The sequence below is a fragment of the Terrapene carolina genome, unplaced genomic scaffold (genome assembly GCF_002925995.2).
Source record: "Terrapene carolina triunguis isolate 2854851 unplaced genomic scaffold, T_m_triunguis-2.0 Scaffold35098, whole genome shotgun sequence".
Taxonomy (NCBI): Eukaryota; Metazoa; Chordata; order Testudines; family Emydidae; genus Terrapene; species Terrapene triunguis.
This window is the reverse complement of record NW_020699449.1, coordinates 9970665-9991921: the sequence shown is the minus strand read 5'-3', so window position 1 is coordinate 9991921 and position 21257 is coordinate 9970665. Positions and strand designations below refer to the sequence as shown.

The window sequence follows — 21257 nt, the reverse complement described above, 5'->3', positions numbered from 1 at the left end:
AGTTCAAAGTTGTAGTATGGACAGATTTCTAGAAATGATCTGCTGTGCACATTTACCAAAAGTAACTGGATCATATTTGTTGTAGTAATCTGTATTCAGTTACTACAGAGAATAGCACCATAGAAATGCTATGAATTAAAGTTACATTTTTATTTTACAGCAAGACAACTACTGGTAATTAACACAAGTTTTTTGTGTGTGTGTTTTTTAAGGCAACATTAGTTCAGTTGAATAAAGTAAAAACAGATTTATATTCCAAACATTTGATTTATTCAAAATTTATTTTTTTAAACAAAAACAAGACAATGATTTTAAATAATAAACATGGTATATTCTAGACATCTGTTGATCAAGACTTTTAAAACTAACCATATTTAACCATAACTTTTATGCAGTTCTGTTGCAGTGCCCTCTGCAGTACTCAAAAGTATTGGTTTCCATTTCATCAACTCAACTTTCTAACAATACAAGAAATCAAGCTGTTTGCTTAAATGAAGCGTCATTTTTTTTTTTTAGTGATGAAGGCTCCACCAATGCAAAAAGCACATCAACAGTTATTCGTCATACCTACAAACTTTAAAAAAAAAAAAATGAAGTCTGTTCAGCCTTTTTGGTTTTTCTTTTACACTGCCCACATGGAGAACAGCGTAAAACTAAGTAACAAGCTCGGCTTCACTTTAGCAGTGCAATGAATGGCGTCAACCAAACTTCATGAAACAAATAAAATATACACATTGTCAGCAAAATTCATCTGTATAGTAGTGATTAAAAAAAAGCAACCTTTTAGTGGGTCACAACTAGACTGGTTTTCAGCGTGCACCTTTCCTCAGGAAGAGTTTCTCCCTGATTCACATGTAAAGAATGGAACATGCATCAAAAAGCCTTTGTTTTCATGTAGAAAAAATGCCCTTCAAAAACAAATTCAGTGATGTCATAAGGCAAAAGAATATGAAGCTGGGTGAAGCATTTTGCCTCAGAATATGTACACACACACACACGTGTGTGTGTATATCAGATACACAAGTAATGGATTGGCTCAGTAAGGTGAAAAATTGTCCATTTTTTATAAATACATATAATTATTGCTAATATGCTACACATTATGCTTTGACACAGGAGTGGCGTATAAATTAGGATTTAAAGCTGCCATAGTGACAATGCTAGCCCTGCATTTAGCAGCAGACATTCATCCCATTCTCAAGAAGAAGCAGTATACAGTTATAAAAAAACATAAGGCTTATGCAATGTCCCTCTCCAATTTTGCTTTGTACGGTTTTAAATTTTTTTTTTAAATATTTAAACAAAAAAACCCAAACAAGTCCAGTTCACCACAAGTTAAGAACAATCTCACAATGGGGGTGGAAAACAAGTTCATAGGAGCCGAGAGGGAAAGAATACAGCATGCATTTACAACTTGGTTATAATCTAGTCCTTAATCATACCATTGGAATACAAAAAAATCCAATTTAAAGACTAGACTAAAAGTAGAAGGCAAAAAGCCAAGAGTGTAGACTTAGTTAAATTAAGGGTACAATGTAATCAGTAACAGCAAATTCATCCTGCCCGTTAATATACTCACAATATCTACTGCAATTTAATATTTATTCATGACTAGTATAGGTATATTATCTGCTTACTTAAAAAAAGATATTAAATACCTGCATCATGAAATTACATTCTTATTAACAATAAGACATTGTGTAAGAAAATAGCTCATGTGTGAAATGTTTTTGAACTGCATCCCCCCCCACACACACAATTATCAAAACATTCACCCACAGAAACAAAAAACTCCTTAAAGAGGACAGGAATGATGAAGGGGATTAGCTAGGCTAATTACAGCACAGTGATAACAATGGTTCAAGACAGAACCAATCAGAGTTGGCCAAAAGATGCCCTCAACACATGGCTAACTAATAATTCCACCCACCCACCCCAAACTCAGTCCACTTTTGGTTCATTGCAAATGAGACAAAAAAAAATAGTTTTAATATATACATATAAATACAAGACTCCAGCTTTTGTTTTTTGCAAGGCCTAGTTATCTATTAGTTTATATTTGCTCTGCAGCAACTACAAGAGGTAGGCATAAAGCATCTAAGGACTTCTCTCCTAGTGTTCCGCTACTAGCTCCATCTTTCAAATGCTGCAGAAGCCTGTTGTACTTCTGTAGTGATGTTACTCTCCAATCTGCTGCAATCCAATGGACAAAGGCCATTTTACCTCTCAATTTACTAAGATAGCGTACCACAGAGCAAGAAGCTTTTCCTGTACTGAAGGATACTGTCTTTAGAGTTTACTGCAGAACATTCATAAAGAAAATGGATCCTGGGACCAATTCTCTTGATTTCCTTTTATACATAAAAAAGAAGGTACCATTTGGCCAAAACTACAGATGTATTTTTTCACAGATGCAAGTGCCATGCAAAAATAAATTAAAGAACAAATACCAAAACATACAAGTAATAAAACTATTGAAGGTAGATTTTTTTAAAAGCATTTATATAAACATAATTTATAATACTTTTTTTTCTCCTTTTTTTTCTTTTTTGAAATACAGTCACAAAGCTGGGGCTATACATCAAGGATTTCCTCTGCAGTGCCTCCACAGCGTAATCTGTAGCGTCCTGTCCTCCAACTAATAGTGGGGTCCCATAAGGCAGATAGGAAAATGTATATTGTCATGGATTCTCTGATGAACCAAGCTACCGCATAATCAAGTTTTGAAAAACACGGGGCACCACCCTGGGAATGAAACACAGACATTAATATTTAATGCAACTACTAAATTAAATATTTATTTTATGGGCACATCTTGTTTAAAGAGAAGTGTATTATCATATGTGTACAGTCTTTTATCAATTAAATTGTGTTTGGTTAAGCAATTATCCTCAAAATATACAACAGCATCCATTTTGCCAACATACTGTAGCCTACCCAATTTCAAAGCAACCCATTTAGTAAATATTTTCAATACTGTACTGTGTTTCAGCCACAGTGGAAAGCTTTGGGGCCTGATTCAACACCCAATGAAGTTAATTAACTTTACTGGGAGATGGATCAGACACTTAGAAACCAACAGTAACAACAAGAAGATACAATTTCAAAAGTACTCTTGGTCAAAAGAAAGCTTATATTATTTTCACATACACAGTCTGAAAATTGTTGTACTTCTCAAACAAAGTTAACTATTCACCTGCCGTGATGAATACTACACATTAAATGGTAGGATCATGGCATGATCACTAGCAGGGTTTGAGAAATCACTTGTGTACAGGAGGAGGAGATGGGGGAAAAAGGAGAATGGCTCAAGTTTCTCATTAGTTAACTGTCTCTTCAAATGAAGACTATAAAAAGAGACCTTCAAATAGACATTCCATTTTAGGCAACAGAGATGAGTTGGAAAAGCATCTCACACACACTAAAGTAGTAGTTAGTGGGCCAGATGCTTGGGTACTCCCAAAGAGTGAAATCCACCCTATACAGAGAGCATGGCACAAGACCTATGTACCATTTAAGCCTACAGAACAGGGCCTAAGGAGGATGTAAATAGTGCACAGGTCCTGTGTGGTCCCTCTGCACAGGGGTGTATTTCATTCCAAACGAAAAGCACATAAGATAAGGAGGGTGGAGAGGGAGAGGGGAGTGCAAAACTGGCACGAAGCTCCCACTGGCACTACCCAATGCTAGCCTTGCTCGTGGTGCATGCATTCCACCAGGTGCTGTGTGAGAGCAGCCAGAGAGATGTTTTTAAGTCATATCAGCCTATAAGGGCCACATGGAGCCAAGGCACCTACACCAAGGTCTATGAAATGCAATGGGGCATGTGGTTCTGCCTCTTCCTTCCCCACTACAGCGACAGCAAAGGTGGTGTGTAGAGAATGAGCCCCTAAGTCAGCCATATGCCACTGCAGGATCATCCTTATACCAGATGTTCCTCCCTGGGCCGTAGTACACTGGTAGTGTGTCCAAGGAGAGTGAAATGCTCCTGAGGATTTGGACCAGAATCACCAGAACAAAGGTCAGATGGCAAGCTGAAGAAAGGTAAAAATGTCCAGGACTCCAATTCTGCCTGTGCTCTGAAGCAGTGGTGCTGTTTCTTTGCCTCCAGTAGTAAAATGAAACTGATTTTGAATCAATTTCACACCACTAAGGGTGCTGGCAAGAAGAACGCCAGGCACAAGACCAAATGCAAGATTTCAATGCTAGTCAATTCTAAGATTTTTTTTTTTAAGAAAAAAGAGGGAGGGAGAGTGGTGGTGGTGCAGAAAGGAGGGATCAATTTGAAAGATTCCTGCAGTGCCATCTTGAGACCAGAACACTATGATCCATGCAGTGGTTTCCCATATTTGAAATTCTGTTGAAGTCCTGTTGCCGCTCCCTCCCCCCCAGTAATAAAGTCCCCTCATTGCATTTCTACTGCTGATTTTATATTTTTTCTGTACCATTTTCAAGTTAGGGTGAATGTATAAACAGCTCAGCTTTCTTAAGTCACAGGATATGCCTACACTTAGAGCTAAGGGCGTGATTCTCAGCTCAAGGATACATAACCACACCAGATCTGATCAAACTAGCATGTTAAAATAGAGTGCAGCCACGGCCGAGCAAGAGGTGGCAGGGGCTAGCCATCCTAATTTCATGCCTATGGCCTCAGACAGGATTGTACTCTGGGTAGCTAGTCCCTCCCCCGGCTCATGCCGTGGCAGCTACACTCTATTTTTAGTGTGCTAGCTCAATCAGAGCTAGTGTCTCCTCAAGCTAAGAATCACCACCACAGCTCACCTCATAGACATACCCACAGGCTTTGCAGCTAAAGCAGGTTAAAAACAAACACCAATCTCCTCGTGCATCACCAGGAATAAGCTAGGTTTTAGGCCATGAGTAGTTCATACCTTTTCCCTCCCTAGGCATTTGAGTGTATAATATCTTGAAGGGAAAAGGGAAGGTGCTCGTAAGCAAACATCTAGAGAAGATGCTTGTCTTTCAAGTATCATATTTCAAAATTCCCTAAGTTTGCAGAGAGAGGCAGTATTTACAAAGAACAAAACTAGAACAGAAAGCCAAATTCTGTCCTGCCTTACATTCATGCAACCCCAGCTTAAATGGGAGTGTAAGATAGCAGAAAATGCATGAGGCCAAATTCTAGCCTATCTCCCAGGATGGTGCTTTATACAAGATTCTCAAGTGAAGTCAGTTTTAACTGTAATAATGGCATTAGCAATACCTTTCAGTATAAGACACAGGTCAATATGGACTCCAACTACATACCTGGACACCCCTTAGTTGAATGTAGTCAAATATAAACCATGCCAAACAGTGACACATGAAAAATACCATTATATCCCATCTGAAAACATGATGAGCGGCCCATCCAATAATTAAACTGGCAACAAAACATTCAGAGATTGGCTCACAAATTATCGTAGCAGGCAGCATGTTAATTCTCAGTTTGGCCCACCTAAAATTAAAAATATAAAAAGTCTATTTTTAATACCAGGCAAACTTTGCTGCATAATACATAGTGAAAATTCTGTTTTCATTTCCTCCCCTTTCCCTCAATAAGTTGTGCTTTACGTTTCTTTTCAATAAAACCCTCCTCTAATCTTTTGCTTAATACCCACTCCAGCAAATATTGGCATAAACAATATCTGTTATATGGTTATTGCACACAAAGTCCAAAACGTCTCTACTGGAGTATACTGAAGTATTTAGAAAAATGCTTGCTTACATTTGTTCTATTAAATGCTCTTCAGTGTTTATTTCTCTCTCAATAATACATTAGAAAGCTCTCCCGCATGAAAGCTGCATCAGAATGTAAACTGATACTTTAGCAGTTCTATTTGGGCTACTAGGTCAAATGGTTAGTTCGGAAAAGTGCATTATACCTTATAATTGTGAACTGATTGGAGGCAATGACAGAGAAAGACAGGAGAAAAATCTATATAGTTAGAATTTTTACCTGATCATTCTGGATTGAAACTGTGAAATGGAATATGAACCAGAGTTTTGCATTGCAACTTGTGTGGCCATTGCAAATTTCCAACCTCTGAAAATGAATGCACGTCATAAGTAACTTCCAAATAACATACGTAAAGAACAACTCAAGTGTTGAAGGACACGTTATCATTGCCATATATGCTGTAATAAAATGGTTAAACTATCATGCTGAATATAAGCAATAATTTCTCTTTCCACACACAAGAGAGACTGGTAATTGAAAAAGGAGTCACATATTACTACTTCAGAAAACCTGAGCCAACAGCAACAACACAGATTATGTTTGTGCCATGTTCACAGAAAAATTGATCCCTTGTAGACTTCTGAAATTGAGATGCAAGTTTAATTACTTCTCAAAGGATCTATTCATATAGGATAGATGGACACACATTTGCACCATTGTTCTTAGTTATTTGCACTGTGGCAGTATCTAGAAACCCCAGTCAGTCACAATCTCTTTGGGACCGACATGGCACTAACACACAGGTAGGCCCGTACCTTGCCACAAAAGAGCTTGCACTCTTATTTGAAACAAGATGCAAGGAATGTGACTACCAGGAGGAGAAAAGGGATGAGCACGGTAATGAAAATAAGTTTCCATGATTCCATAGGTTAGTGTGTGCATAGCTTGGGGGTTCCAAATCAACTGAAAGGTGTTTTTTTTTTTTTTTAAATAATACAATCATATATCCCCAATGCTGCACAACCTGGCCATCACCTGTTTGCTACCTCCTTGCAGAGGTCCCAGAAGAAGTGGCTCTTCAGGAGGTACTTGCAGGAGTAGAGGGTAGTAGCCCTACAGATTAATTCAGAGAGGACATTTCATGCACAGAGGACAGAAGGGTGGGGGGGCTTATGCTGCTACTTATGCACTACATGGGAACACCTACCATAGTTTTAAACATACACAGTGAATGTGCCTCAAATCAAATACTTAACCAAGAGGCATTAGTTTTATCTTACAAAAACAAAGACTGTAAGTACAGAACACACTAAACTTAATATTGTCTAAAGAAGACTCACTGGAAATTATCTTACCGGTCAGCTATTGCTTTGGCCATAAAGTAATCTTCAGCAATGTACTGTGCAAAAGCTATCAGTCCTCCAGCTTGGTCTAATACATCCTTTCTCATCAGGCAAGACATTCCTGTTACACATTTGAAGCCAGTTACATTGGCAGAAATATATGATCTGGGATGTGAAGTGCCAAAATATACCTACAAAAAGAGAACAGTAATAAATCGGGCTTTAAAACTACGCAGACAATTTGTGCAAATTATTTTTCTGGTCAAATGACTTTCTACTTCACTTATGGCATCTTTACTATCAGATTTATTTCTCTAAAAGATTTTGACAAGATAATGGCTAGCTAGAGGTGGCTGACTTCACTAAGAAACTTGGCAGAAACCTTTCAAGCAGCTACAGTTTTTGTATTGTGCTATCTATTTGCTTTGAAACACCTCTGCCTGCACAGTACAGAATAGCATAGAAAGAATCAAAAACTACACGTTCACTTCTTGTCCTAAACTGAGGAAAGCAGCTTTGTTTCAAAAGTTTTTCACTTTAAAAACGCAAATATCAATCGCCCATCTTGTATTAGGCACAATGCGGTTTACTTGTTAATGTATTAATATTTGTTATGAATTCTTACTGCTTTACATTGTCTCATTCCCACAAAGTATTTATTGTGTTTCACTGCCCTATTATGAGTACATAGTCCAAGAACTCAGACTTAGATAAACAAGGTTTTAGGACACAGGAGACCAGAACATATTACCCCTTCTAGAATTCTGCAACTATCCATTTGAATCTATAACACTAGTGCAGAACACAAAACACAGCAATTTTGATGAACTGTCTCAAAAACAACTTGATCTAGAATAAAATAAAACTGTGGTCCCACGAGTCCTCAAATCAGAATGGTGTACAGTATTGATTTTAATAAGGGTAGATGGAGAATTTTGGAGTTATTTATTATAAAAAATATGAAGCTGAGGTTTCACCTATAAACATCATAATCAGCTTAGAAGAACTTCCAAGGGCCTATGAGGAATCCAGCAGAGCTCATGTCACCAGCCCTATCCACCATTTGTGCTCATTTGCAGACAGGCGCACACACATACACACACAGCAAACAGTTAAAGGATTAGATTTTTAGGTGGTAAATGTCAATTTCACTGTACACACACAAACCAACAAAAAATATTTGTCAATAATAATTGAAATTTACAGATAGGCAAGTAAGAAAAATGTTGCTTGCGAACTTAGTGTTTGATTTAAGGATATTTATGCTGTATATTTTGACATATGATATTGACCATTTCTGCTTAAACGGTTATAAAGCTTTAATTTTTTGCATCTCAATGTCTGTCATTAAGTAATTATTGTCTGATCCCCACAAAAATTTCCCATAACTGAAAATTCAAAATCAATAAAAATAGGAAATGCTTAAAAATAAACATCTATATTATCTGTTGAAATTATAAAAAAAAATAAAAATAGAGTTCTGCTAAGCTTATCAATAGCATGTCAGAGATTAAGCAATTAAGTATCAGTTTGTAAACTGAACTTTGCTCTGCCAACTGCCAGCATCAATTACAATGTAAAAAACTGGCATCATTAAAGTTACTTGACAAAATATTAACATTGCAAGTATAGTTCTTCAAAACCAAAACACTAAGTTGTGGAAGTTACAAAATCAAAGTGTGTTATCAGATAGCACTCAGGCTGGAAATCTACACTAAAGAACTGTTCACTGGACTTCTGTAAAAGCAAGCAGAAATGTTTGAGAATCTGGACATGTGGAGTTTGGTACCCATTCCCTAGCAATAATGCACTTAATAGGGTCCTGGCTGTAAATTTAAAAATACACGAAGTTGCTGAGTACAAATTCAGATTTTAGAAGAGTGTAGCATACACAAGTTAAGTTAGATCTTTGTTTATCTCGATGGCACAGTATCACTAGTAATATTGTATTAGGAGGGTAAGGAAAAGTTAGATATCCTAGTCAATATATAGTGTGAAGAGTGGACTGAGTCATACGACTACTCATTTCACTATGTCAGTGGTCTCCAAACTTTTTTCATCGCGTACCCCTATCAGTATCCCGCCCGAACTGCCGCGCACCCCCAAGGATCCTCTTGCGCACCCCCTGGGGTGCACGCACCCCACTTTGGAGACCACTGCACTATGTGATGGAGAATTGAGGGCAGTGTTTCTGGACTACATAGAGGTATCTCTCAGTTATGTGGTGCTTTGGGGGGGATGTGATGGTTCAGTATTGGAAGCGTAAAGGAAGCCTGGTGATTGGTCGTGAAGGGTTATCTAGTGAATAGCTAAAGGATGTGCTTTGGCAAGGCAAAAAATTCAGTTTTTTTGGGGTGGTTTTTTTTTTAAAATGGAAACTTCACTTTGGATTTCCTGAGATTTTAAAGTTTTGTTTATTCAAACTACAGCATTTTAATTTGATCCTTTTTATTTACATCATAAATTTCCAACCACTCTAAATGAAGTATGGTCTTCAGGAATAAAACATGCACATCACCACAGTTCCTATAAGTGGCCCATTAGTGGTTTTACAAAAAAATTACTAGAAATAAAGTGTTTACTATCAGATCACACACAGACTGCTCCCGTGTCTTACCTTAAGCCATTACGGTTCCTTTGTTCACAACTAAACTAAATGTTTTTACCCTAGGGATGGTTCTTCAGAAGAGGTGGCGTATATATTTCTGCTTACAATTATATTAAAGTAAATATTTATGAAGGGTGAAATTCATCCAAGGGCAAATACTCACAAGTCTCTCCAAAATTTTTTAACCCACAGTACCCCTCCGGGTGGGCAGAGGGGCCTTCAGGGCCAGCATGAAAGCCCTTTTGGCAGCAGAGTTGTGACTAGGCTGCTGGGACATCAAAGGAGGGGCTATTTGTTCTGTAATACATGGATCCAATGGACAAGAACTGCTGCTTAAACAAAGGGCAGTAACAGTCTCACTTCTAGTTCACAGCAAAGAACTTGCCCTGCCAGCACATCAGAGGTGAATTCAAAAGCTTCCCCCACCCCACAAAACCACAGAGGAAGCTCAATCAATTGGGCCCGGTGCTGAAAGCAGTGACTTTCCTGGTCAGTTCTCACAAACTTTATATAAAATAAAGGTTTTAGATTTATTATAAAGTTGTAATCTTAGACACTGAACCACAGGCTGTCAACACTGTTACAATTTCCTGTAAACTAGGCTTAATACTCATGCGAATGTTATAAAATATTTTTTTTAATTTATATATAAAAAGCTCATTAAAGGTAAAACATATTGTTGGAAAGAAACCACAACAAAAGAAAGTAATATTGCACTCACCTGTTCTAAAGTGGCAGCAAAGCCCTGTCTGTCTGCTACATAGGGCAAACCATGGACCAAACCAACTTTCTCTGTCATTTGATTGGCCATATCAGTTAGGGTGTCTGGTGTTACTAAGTAAATGATAAATAGATTATTAGTATGCAAACACTGTATGCCATTTGTTCTATGAAACCATTTGTTCATTATTAGTAGTGAAGTTCACTCTATAAAGATATATTCAAGCTTATATTCTACTACTAAAAGTGCAGAAAAGGTTAGTCACATATTTGGTGAACTATATTTTTGTGTAACAAAAAATTCCACTAAGACTGGAGCTGTCAACATTTACAGTCTAGCATAATTTTCTAACAATTTGCAGACTGGCAGCAGTGGGACAATAAAAACTGACACCAATTTTTTAAAATTAGATTTTCTGCAAAAGGAGAAATACCTGTAGTTATGATTGAGACCTGAAATTAGAGTACAAGTAACTCAATCACTAGAAGTGCAAACATCCTCTAAAACTAAAAATTGGATGTGCTACTTTAACTGAAAGACATTACTTAGGATTAAAGTCTCTTATTTTTTTAACTTGTACATTACAGCAAGAGACATGCCTATTTCATCTTAGAGTGTGTGTGTACAAAACCACCAATCAGTTAGTGCCTGTGTCTGTGCAGAGCTATACACTGAGCATTAATCACACAGGTGCAGCTTAATTTAGCTTTGGAGTGATCAACAAAAATCCACTAAATTGAAGTACAGACAACATTTCATATAATTGAATTCAGAAGCCATGTCATTTAAGATCCCAAATTAAAGCAGACCGTGTCCTTTAACAGTTGTAACTCAACTGGAAGTCAATCTTAATGTATAGACTTATGAGAACTAAATTGCCTGTCTAGTGGTACAGCCAAGAAGCAGGTAGTCAGTAGGCAGTATTGTATTTTTAAAGAAAGACATTCCAAATACCACCATCACACCATACACCTACCTCTGATTCCACTGTCACATATCCATATGAGATCATACTTGGCAACTTCATACCCTGGCATTAAATTGTTAATTTTGGGGTTGATGCCAACCTTTTTTCCACCTTAAAATTAAAAATAAAAAAAAACAGTTATACACATCATGCATGTTTCCAAAATCCAGAAGCTATTTTACAAATATGTAATAGAATACAGACTCTATACCCCTCCCCTCCAAAATTAGGGTGGTAGTGGTAAATGCTAACCTTCACTTCTGAAAATCTATTCTGGTCGTCTTAGCCAAACAAAGAAGACAGTCGAAGCCTATGTTACATGTGACATATATTCATCCCATTAACAGATACTGTAGTTTTTCCAAAGAACATTTTTATTAAATTTTGTATCGAAGAGACAATATTATAAGCTCACTAAACTACTGTTTATCACACTAAGGGCCCTGTACATACAACAGCTATCTGCTGGGGCTCAGAGACTGCATTCTAAGGGGTTAGAGTCCCCTTCTCCTGAGTTTGCCAACTCAACTGATATTATATATAGCAATGACTCTCTTGGGTATGACTTTTGTGTGTTTGTTTGGGTGGGAGAATAGAATTAAAAGTTCCTTGGTGCAGGGACCAATTTGTTGTTCTGTGTTTGTACAGCAGATACAATGCAATGGGGTCCAGGTCCATGACTGGGGTGCCTAGGCACTATGGTAATACAAATAAAAATAACCACCACCTCAGCATTTTTGTCCCTAGCTGAGTACCAGACATCATTCAGTTTGTTCAAAGTTAGGCAGGGACAGCAATAGAGATTTTGGGCACTAAAGCTCCTTTCCCCTCCTTTAAACACAAGGCACATAGAGGAGAGGAGGTGGTCCTATCCTACAAGTGTGTAGAGTAGGAAAATGTCTTGGGAGCAGACCTACTATCATGAAGGTACGTGGTAACACTCTAAAATCATTTCTGGGTATTCAGGCCTAGCCAACTGGCATCGAGGTCCAATGCACAATTGTTTTTTGCAGTCTTAAGGCTGAAGTAATTGATAAGCTGCACAGCCCTAGCGCTGAGAGGAGTGATTCTGGAGTAGAAGAGAGTGGCTAATATTAATTCGCACAAATTATCCTCCTTGGAGTTTGTTTTTTTAATTGGCATCAGGATGTCGATGACAAGCTTACATTTCCTTCGAATAGGCTGTTCTACTACAGAACCAGCATCCACAGACAAATACAAGTTTCCCAGTTTAGAAGACTCCACACATTTTTTTGCTGTTAGCTTCTTTACGATCCATTTATAAAGGCATGAATTGTGCCATGCAGTTGTATTACTTACCTATAAACAATCTAGCATCAACATTCGGGTATTTGCCAAGGAGCTTTTTACACACATCGATGGCTGGATCATCATGATCTTGTACACACAGGAGCACTTCATACTAGTAAAACAAGATTTGATGCAAATGGGTGTACAACTTATTAAAATAAGGAAATAGTTACAGTCTACAAAACTCTACCAAAACTTGGCACAGGAAGCAGTGTTACAGAACTGAAGGATTTGCTTTTACACATCAATAGCTACAAGTACTGTATTATCAGTGAAGAATGCTGTTGTTAGAGTATACCATCAGTACTTCTGAAAAAAAACATATAGCCTTCAGCCCCAGAGAACATTTTTGTACTTGTAAAAGATTAAAGAATTTTCTTTTGTGTTACTGGAAAGGTATTTTTATGCAGGAAACAAACATCATTATTGTACAGGAAAAGTTAAATGTTTGATTCTCTCTTTCACACACACACACACACACACACACACACACACACGAAAACCAAATTTATTTTGCAATTACATTTTAAGAACCCCAAAATATTAAGGATATTTTTTAAGGCTACAAGTTATCAAATATTCTTTCAATTATTACTACAATAAGACTGAAACCAACTATTGTGCTTAAGTGTTTACATTGCCTTTCACCAAAAACTTGAGTTCCCAACAATGCAGCTTTCAGGAGCAATGCTGTATTTAGTCCCTTTCCTGCAGAACTTAAGGCACTTTGCCAAGTACTTGCGGAATAAAGCGTTTGAAGGCCTGATCCTGGAAAGGAATCCTCAGACAGCCTCTTACGCCCACTGGGAGTCCCAGCAAAGCCTCATTTGTAATGTCACTACAAAATTTCTGTTTTAGTTCTTATATACATAGCATTGTAAAACACACTCTAATAATGCCTAGCCCAGTATTTCAGAACAACTCTAAGACTACACTTCTCAATTCAAGTCCTAAACCTAACATTCCCAGGCCCACTATATAAAACTAAAAACAATTAAAAACGAAGATATGGCTATTGGTTGTATGAAAAAAGGGGAAACCAAAGAACAAATGGGACAAAAATGGCAACATAAGGTGGCCATAAAAGAGTGTTTAGCCCACTGGGTCATTTTCAGTTCACGCATTATGCTTTACCAGAATGATGGGTAAACATCCTCCACATTTGGGGGAAAAAAAAAAAAAAAAAGAAAGAAAGAAGCAGCAGCAGGGAACATAATAGAGAGAGAGCCTGAAGCACTGGGTATGATGCAAGATTTGAGTCCTGAACCAGAGGCTGTAAATCAAAGTCAGGCCACGTATTAAAGTAAATGCTTACAAGTACACTGTTTGGTACATAAACTTGGCAAAGCTGTTGCTAGTTTAGTGCGCACGAAATAGTTATATAACTATATTGCAGAACACTATGGTACAAATACACCCCAATCTAGCACAAGATAAGATGGTTTGACAGAATAATGAGTAGGGATGTTGTTCCTGATATCTCGGCTACAAGGGAGGTAACAAACAGATGTCATGAAATACATAAGGTGGTACGTAAGTTGTTTGTCTCCATCTATCGTGTAAAAATAAAAATTCACATTATACTCTGATAGCTCTAGCACAGGCCACCAATTCAACTTCTGAAAAAAGTAAACTCAGACATACCTTTGGATAATCCAGTTCAAAGAAGGTCTCTAAATTGTTGATGAGGTTAGGATCTACACCTTTTAATGGCTTTAGAAGTGAGACACCAGGAAGCTTGCTATAGGGTTGTTTGTCTGTTGCTTTCTTGTTGAGGTGGAGACGTCTGCAAAAAAAATCATCTATATATATATAGCTATCTTTGAAAGTATTTCTGATCTTACAAGTAAACTACACACCAAACCTCACATCTTTGATCTAGTTAGTTTCAATCCTCCCTTGAATCAATCAGTCTGAACACCAAGTAGTTCACAATATTAACTTAGAAAAAAGTCACATTGAAAAATATTGACACTAGTTTATTTTGTGCATTTGATTTTATCTAATCAGTTTCTCTGCTCTTCTGTGTAGTCAGTTTCCCCTGTTTGTATGGGTCTTTCACACAGCAAGAGAGGAGAGAGGGGAAAAAAAGCTATTTATATAAATAGATCACACAATTGTAAGAATTTAAAAAAAAGCAGGGGCTCTACAGCAGATGTGCACTTGAAACTACTTCTAACTCTTTTTAAAAAAAATTGTTATCACAATCTAGTCAGTGTCCCTTTAAAGCAACAGAGTGAAATGAGGATCAAAGCATGTCAGACTGAGCTATTAATGGGAGTTAAAATGTTATAATTTGAACTCTATTTCTATGAAGTTTTACGACACATGGCAACCAAGCTACGCACTTCATAAGGGTAGGCATATTCTAGGGGAAATAATTACATCAAAACACATTTCAACTACATAGTGACACTATGTCTAAATTTCACAGCCTGAAAGCTGTAATAGTGTAACTTACCAGTTAATGTTTTAAATAAAAAGGCAACAAAAACCATGAAAAATGAGCACAGAAATTTTACAGGAGAGCTAAATCTATTTTCCACAAGTTTGTCTTCTAGTAAGAAGTATGTTAGAACAGCAACACAGCCTTTTAATTTTAAGGGAAAAAAGGTTTTTGAGACCTACATTTTCCCTTAAAGCGCGGAGACCACCAGTATTTCAGCAGAAGAATCAGAAAGAGAAATGGACTACAAACAAGGGTGAAAATGACTTGTTTACTTCACTGTCCAAGCTGAGCAAAAAATATAGAAAGTAAACAGCACAGTGGGGTAGGGAGAAAGCTTTTTAAGTATAGTTTTATTTCATCAGGTAACAAGGATACTGTAGTTTTACTGCCAAGTAACAGAGGGGTAGCGGGTTAGTCTGTATCCACAAAAACGAGGAGTTCGGTGACACCTTAAAGACTAAGATTTATTTGGGCATAAGCTTTCGTGGGTAACAAACAAACAAACAAACACACACTTCTCCAGAGGCATGGAGTGAAAATTACAGATACAGGCATAAATATAGGCACATGAAGAGAAGGGAGTTACCATACAAGTGGCGAACCAGTGTTGACAAGTGATTCTCCACTTGTAATGCAACTCCCGTCACTTCATGTGCCTATATTCATGCCTGTATCTTTAATTTTCACTCCATGCCTCTGAAGAAGTGAGGTTTTTTTACCCACGAAAGCTTATGCCCAAATAAATCTTAGTCTTTAAGGTGTCACTGGACTCCTTGTTTTTATAGTTTTACTGTATACAATTAGCTTGACCAAATTCCTTTGAAAAGCTGTGTATATGAGACCCTCTGGAAATCTACTAGCACATTATGCCAAGAATAGTAATAATCCAAAAAAACAGAATGGTTTCAGAAAATGGCACAGGATTGCACTATAGGGTTTAGTGCCCTTGGGGGTCACCTGCCTTTCAGACACTATGGCTATGGCTACATTACGCAGCTTTTAGCGACAGAGCCATGCCGCTAAAAGAGGCTGTTCACACCGGCGCTTTTAGTCGGTAAAACTTGTGTCGTTTGGGGGGGGGGAGGGGTGTTTTTTTAAACACCCCTGAACGACAAAGATTTTGACGCCAAAAAGCCGGTGTAGACAAAGCCTAGGTGTATGACCCACTCCCAACCCTGTTCCCCCTGCCCCCCCCCCCCTTTTTTTTTTTTAATATCTACAGCAGAAGCAAGAGAGTGTTGACAATGACAGTCAGCTGCTGTGTAGATGGCAAAAGTGGTAAAGTAATCCACTTCACGTGGGTGTTCAAAAACCAAAGTCCCATCTTCAAAGTTTTAGAAGGAAGTGACTGACTTCATAGTGCTACTGTGAAGATCATAGAAAAATAATGTTAAAAGAATATTATGGTTGCATAGACAACCACTCAAGAGTCAGTAAGTGCCAAAATTAAGATTTCCGGTATAACTTTAATTCTGCCGCTTTGTGTGTATGCATGATGACACACTCTTCAGATATTTGATCACATACTATTCCTCCCCCCCCCCCCCAAATGCCCCTGCCTCCTTATTCAGTGCACAAGATGGATGATGCTCAGGGGACAAATAAGATTGGTGTAATAAGCAAGGCTGTCATCTCTTGCTTCATTTACTGCAAAAATTGCAGATGTCAATCTCTAGTAGGATCAAGAGGCTCGCAGGAGGCTCATCTCGAAGCCATTGTGGGTAATGCTAACACTGCAAGAAAACACCCACAGCTGGCCATGTCATCTGATTCATGCTCAGGCTGTAGGGCTATAAAACTGCAGTGCAGATCTTCAGGCTCAGGCTGGAGCCCAGGTTCTGAGACCCTGGGGTGGGGTGGGGGTGGTCACAGAGCCCAGGCGCCAGCCTGAGCATCTATACTGAAAATTTATAGGCCCACAGCCCAAGCCCAAGTCAGCTGACATGAGCCAGCTAAATGCATTTTATTGTATTGTAGACATTCCCTATGCAGTTCAGAACCCAGTTGGTCCTGGTGCGGGGTCAAAGGCTCCTGGACTAAGGGCCAGGTATGTACACAAAGCTCTCTTATACCATTCTACACCAACTATAGGTATCTATTATTAATAATCTAGGGTAAAGGAAGACCTAGCCTGAGGAGATCAAAGAAGATCTGGTAGGGGGGGACAATTTGACTGTGATGAAAGAGAACCCTGGGAGAACTGGAGACAGTATTGAGGGGAAGTAAGGAGCCAGAGAACGAAGAGCATCCAGGACAGAACAGAGTGGCAGATGCTTCGCAACACAAGAATAAGGACACTGGGGCAGATTCAGGGAAATTAGAAGGTGGAGAACAAGATAGATGAGGAAAGGAAATGGTGCTGGGAGAGCACATTTGGAGGAGGAAGGAGGCAAGGACAAGTGAGGACAGGAGACCCAGAGAAGGAGAAGGGGGCAGAGAAGATTGAGTGGGAAATAGTTTTAATAAAAGAAGGAAGGGTCATGAAAAAGGACGAGAGATTTTGTGAAGTGGGAGAAAGATAGAAGAGAAAGAAAGAAGAGATCCCAAATAATGAAGGGGGGAAACATTGCTATGGAGAACATTGGACTACATACAGTGTAATGGAATAGGATGGCTGGAGAGCCTGGAGCTAAGCCAACGCTGATTATAGGATGAGCCTCACCTGAGAGGAATTATGTGATTCCCATACAAAAGGAGCAGGATATTGCAATGAAGTAAGGAAACCCTGGAAATTAGTTACACATTGCAGGAAGCAAGAAAGCTTCAGCAGGGCCCTCAGTAAGTGGGGGAAAAGCTCAAGAAGCAGGAGAAAGTGATGACAGTTCTCCAGGCAGGGAGGCCTGAGAGCCACCCTGTCCAAGCAGGGGCGAGACTGGAAAGGCCTGTGGAGAAGGGCAAACTAAAGGCAGAAGATGCTGGGAAGCAGAAAGACCCCCTCAAGGAGGTGGGACTGTGCCCATCTGAAATTGGGATGAAGACTGAGTTTGTGTTCTATTTCTGAAAGACCATGGTGTTATTTTGGATTATGAGGAAAGACAGTGAACTGGGGTAGAGGCCCAGAGTGCCAGTATGCACCTGGACCCCAAGGGGAGACTGTTTGAAATACTTTTGAATTGAGTGAGTTCTTAAAGTACCCGGGGGGGAGGGGGGAGGGGCAGGAAATAGAGGAAGGGTGCTTTTAAGTGACCTCTGGCCACGAGTGGGATCATGGGAGGTGGTTGCCCGTGTTACTTACACACATGCACATGGAGAAAATAACCATGTGAAAAAGATTATCCTGCATCTTTGCCTGCCCACTAATTAATATCCCAGGATGTCAACATTCCAGCCCAAGAGCAGCTTTGAACAGTCATCACCGCAAACCAGCCAGATAAGATTTCTTCCTCCGTACCTCAAACACAGATTTCTTCCCCTCCCCCCCAAAAAAGTATTTCTACCCGAAGCCCAAAACAGGCAGGATTCAATCTTGGGCTTGTGTCACCTTTTTGTACATAAAACTGTTATGAGTTTGAATTCCTGTGTCTCATGTTCTTCCACAGCTAGAAGAAAGTGCTGTGTCTCCTTTTAAAAACTGCAAATTACTCTTTTTTCCACTGAGATAAATTTCAAATTTCTAGCCCTACGGGACCACGAGATACCTAGCTTTGAGGTAGTTATTTTTAAGGACAAAAAAAGTCAACAGTGGCCCAGGACTCAATCTTGGATGACCTGGCCTGGGGGGGGGCAAAGGGGAGGCTACTTTCAGGGGAAACTACACATTTTGGGGAGAAGGAAGAAATATTTCTGGGGCAGGTTAATTTAAAACGAAGTGGTGGTTGTTTGGACTATTAGAATGAGTAGCGGGATAGATTAGAGCAGAGTGGAAACGAGGTGGTCCAAAGTACAAGATAAACTGCAGATCCTTGTGATAATTATGAAAGTAAGTTCCTGATATAATAGTACATGGAGGAGGTACTGTGGATACCATATCTACGAGGGGCATGAGGCTTGCAGTGTTGACAGGGTCCTCATGAGAGCAACAGAGACAGAAGGCATCTGTAGAGGCAGCTTCTTCTTTCGTGGAAGAAAAGTTACTCTATTGCTAATATTACTGTAAAAAGCATGCATGTGCACTCTGGATGATAAAGAGACTGGAGCACACTAAACTAGTACAAGCCTCATGGTTTACTATCAGTGCCATGAACGTACAGACAGCCCTACTATTACAGTACTACCGTGATTTTAAAATTTCATGACGACTTCCATGCTAATAACCACACAGACAGGTTTTCCCAGTTATGTAGCACAAGAATAAAAAGACAGATTTGTTTGTTTGTTAAGAAATATTTTATACAATAGATATGAACTGCTCATGCTGGGGAAAGCTTGTCATTTTCAGAATGTAGTAATTTGTTTGAATTGGCAATGATAAAAACAATTAAAAGGTATTAAATTTTATTGGAAATATGGCATAAAAACACTCTAGGAGATATAAGAACAGGCTTGTTAAAAAGTAGCTATTGAAAGAGAAGAGTGAAGACAATTGGGGTGATTAGGCAACATTTACATTTTTTAAAAGTATTTTGGATCAGGTTTGTGCATTTTAGAATGTTAACAAGATTTAAACTAAGTCACATTTATAGAAAAGAGTGCCAGTAGAAACTTAACTGGATTTGAATGTGCTTTCTCTAAAATATGAAACAGACACTTTTACCCACTAGGCTACAATTATGAGAACTGACATCTATTAAGTTAGCCATAATAGGGCTACCCATTGCCTTTGACTGCAATGAATGAAAGAAAGACAGAAAGAAAGACATTGAGATTTACAAGGGGGAAAAAGTTGCTAACTGTAAAAAGCTATGAAGTTCTAGGTCTAAAACTTTATGCTCTTTGAGACCAGAGTGGTGTTTTTCTTAACTGTTTGAGAACATGGCTGCTGCATTTTGGGCACTATCACAAGGCTAGCTATCTATATATCAAGTTATTTCTAATCAAATTTAAGGGCTAACATTTCCTTGTGATATGTAGTGGTGAACTGCTGTTGTAAGGGTAAAGTTGACAAAATTCTTTAAGTTTGCTATTTTGTTTTTAAATTAGTACTCACAAAGCTATCATTCTTCTCTCTTTAGATAGGATACCTAAAGTATTTACCTTCTTCCACCTTCCTCAACTCTCAGAGCCTGTACCAAGGGCTGTACCAAGTTTGCTCTCCTTCCATAAAGGAGTATTTCCTAGGTGCCTATTGTGGAATATTATTATCTGGGAATAAACAATAATGGCTTCATTCCAAGAACACTGTGTGCACACATTACTGTAATTCTCTGGGAATTTAGGTTTTACCTTTAACTTCAATGGTTACTAGTTTTCTTTTTATGAATTAGATATTTTCCTCAGTGTGAAGTGAGTGCTTTGTAAGAACAGCTCGGCTTTTCATCATTTTTCTATGTCAACAAATAGCCTTCCCCTCCGCCAGAGGTAATTCTGTCATTTCTCTTTTCTCCAGAGCCAATATACAGTACTTTACTGATACCTGTATAATCAGTCTCTAAAGCATTCAGTTGAAATAGATGCTACAGGTCTTTGACAAAAGTCTATACCACATCTACAAATTCTCCAGGACAGCTTATTTGCAAAGCCAAAGGCTTGGCATGACTCTCCATATTGAAAAAGCCACAGTCCAAAATGTAATACACGGTTTGCTCTGTATGCCTGGCAGCACCCATGGTGAACTTCATTTCCTTTTGCTGACTGCTCAACAACAATTTCACAGTGTTTGAATGATAGATCTTTTCTAGTTTTGAAGTGTCTAATTTTGTGTGTAAGTCACACTGTCAATCCCATGAAGTAGTAACTTACTGGAGCAGCATTTGCTGCCAACAGGTGTCCTGTAAACCCATCCTCCCCAATACCATTCATTGCTTCGGGGAGAGGGGAGCGTCAAGTAACGCCTGCCAAGCTGCAGCAATTACCTGACCTGTTCGCGGTTATCTGAATTTCAGTCACAGAAGGAGTACAAATGTCCAAGTCAATCAGGTGACCAAAGAATTGAATCTGAGGACATCTGCTGTTTTCCATAGCAACTTTGCACACAAAACCTGCAACTATTCCTTAATTTGTTGTTTTCTAATCACTTTCACTGTAGTCCAACACATGAGAAGACAGTGCTTCAAACAAGCATGTTATCCCTTTCTCAATG

The 21257-nt window shown here is 38.6% G+C and overlaps 1 protein-coding gene across 1 annotated transcript; it reads right to left on the bottom strand.

The window, feature by feature from the left end:
* Positions 1 to 1641: 1641 nt before the first annotated feature.
* LOC112117240 (ceramide glucosyltransferase) lies at positions 1642 to 20977 on the bottom strand. Its single transcript, XM_029914336.1, has 9 exons — positions 20918 to 20977; positions 14275 to 14469; positions 12640 to 12742; positions 11329 to 11430; positions 10353 to 10465; positions 7036 to 7214; positions 5960 to 6046; positions 5269 to 5458; positions 1642 to 2745 (listed from the first exon to the last, which is right to left on the bottom strand). Exons 1-9 carry the CDS (start codon positions 20975 to 20977, stop codon positions 2575 to 2577), a joined length of 1200 nt encoding a protein of 399 aa, XP_029770196.1. The 3' UTR covers positions 1642 to 2574.
* Positions 20978 to 21257: the final 280 nt, after the last annotated feature.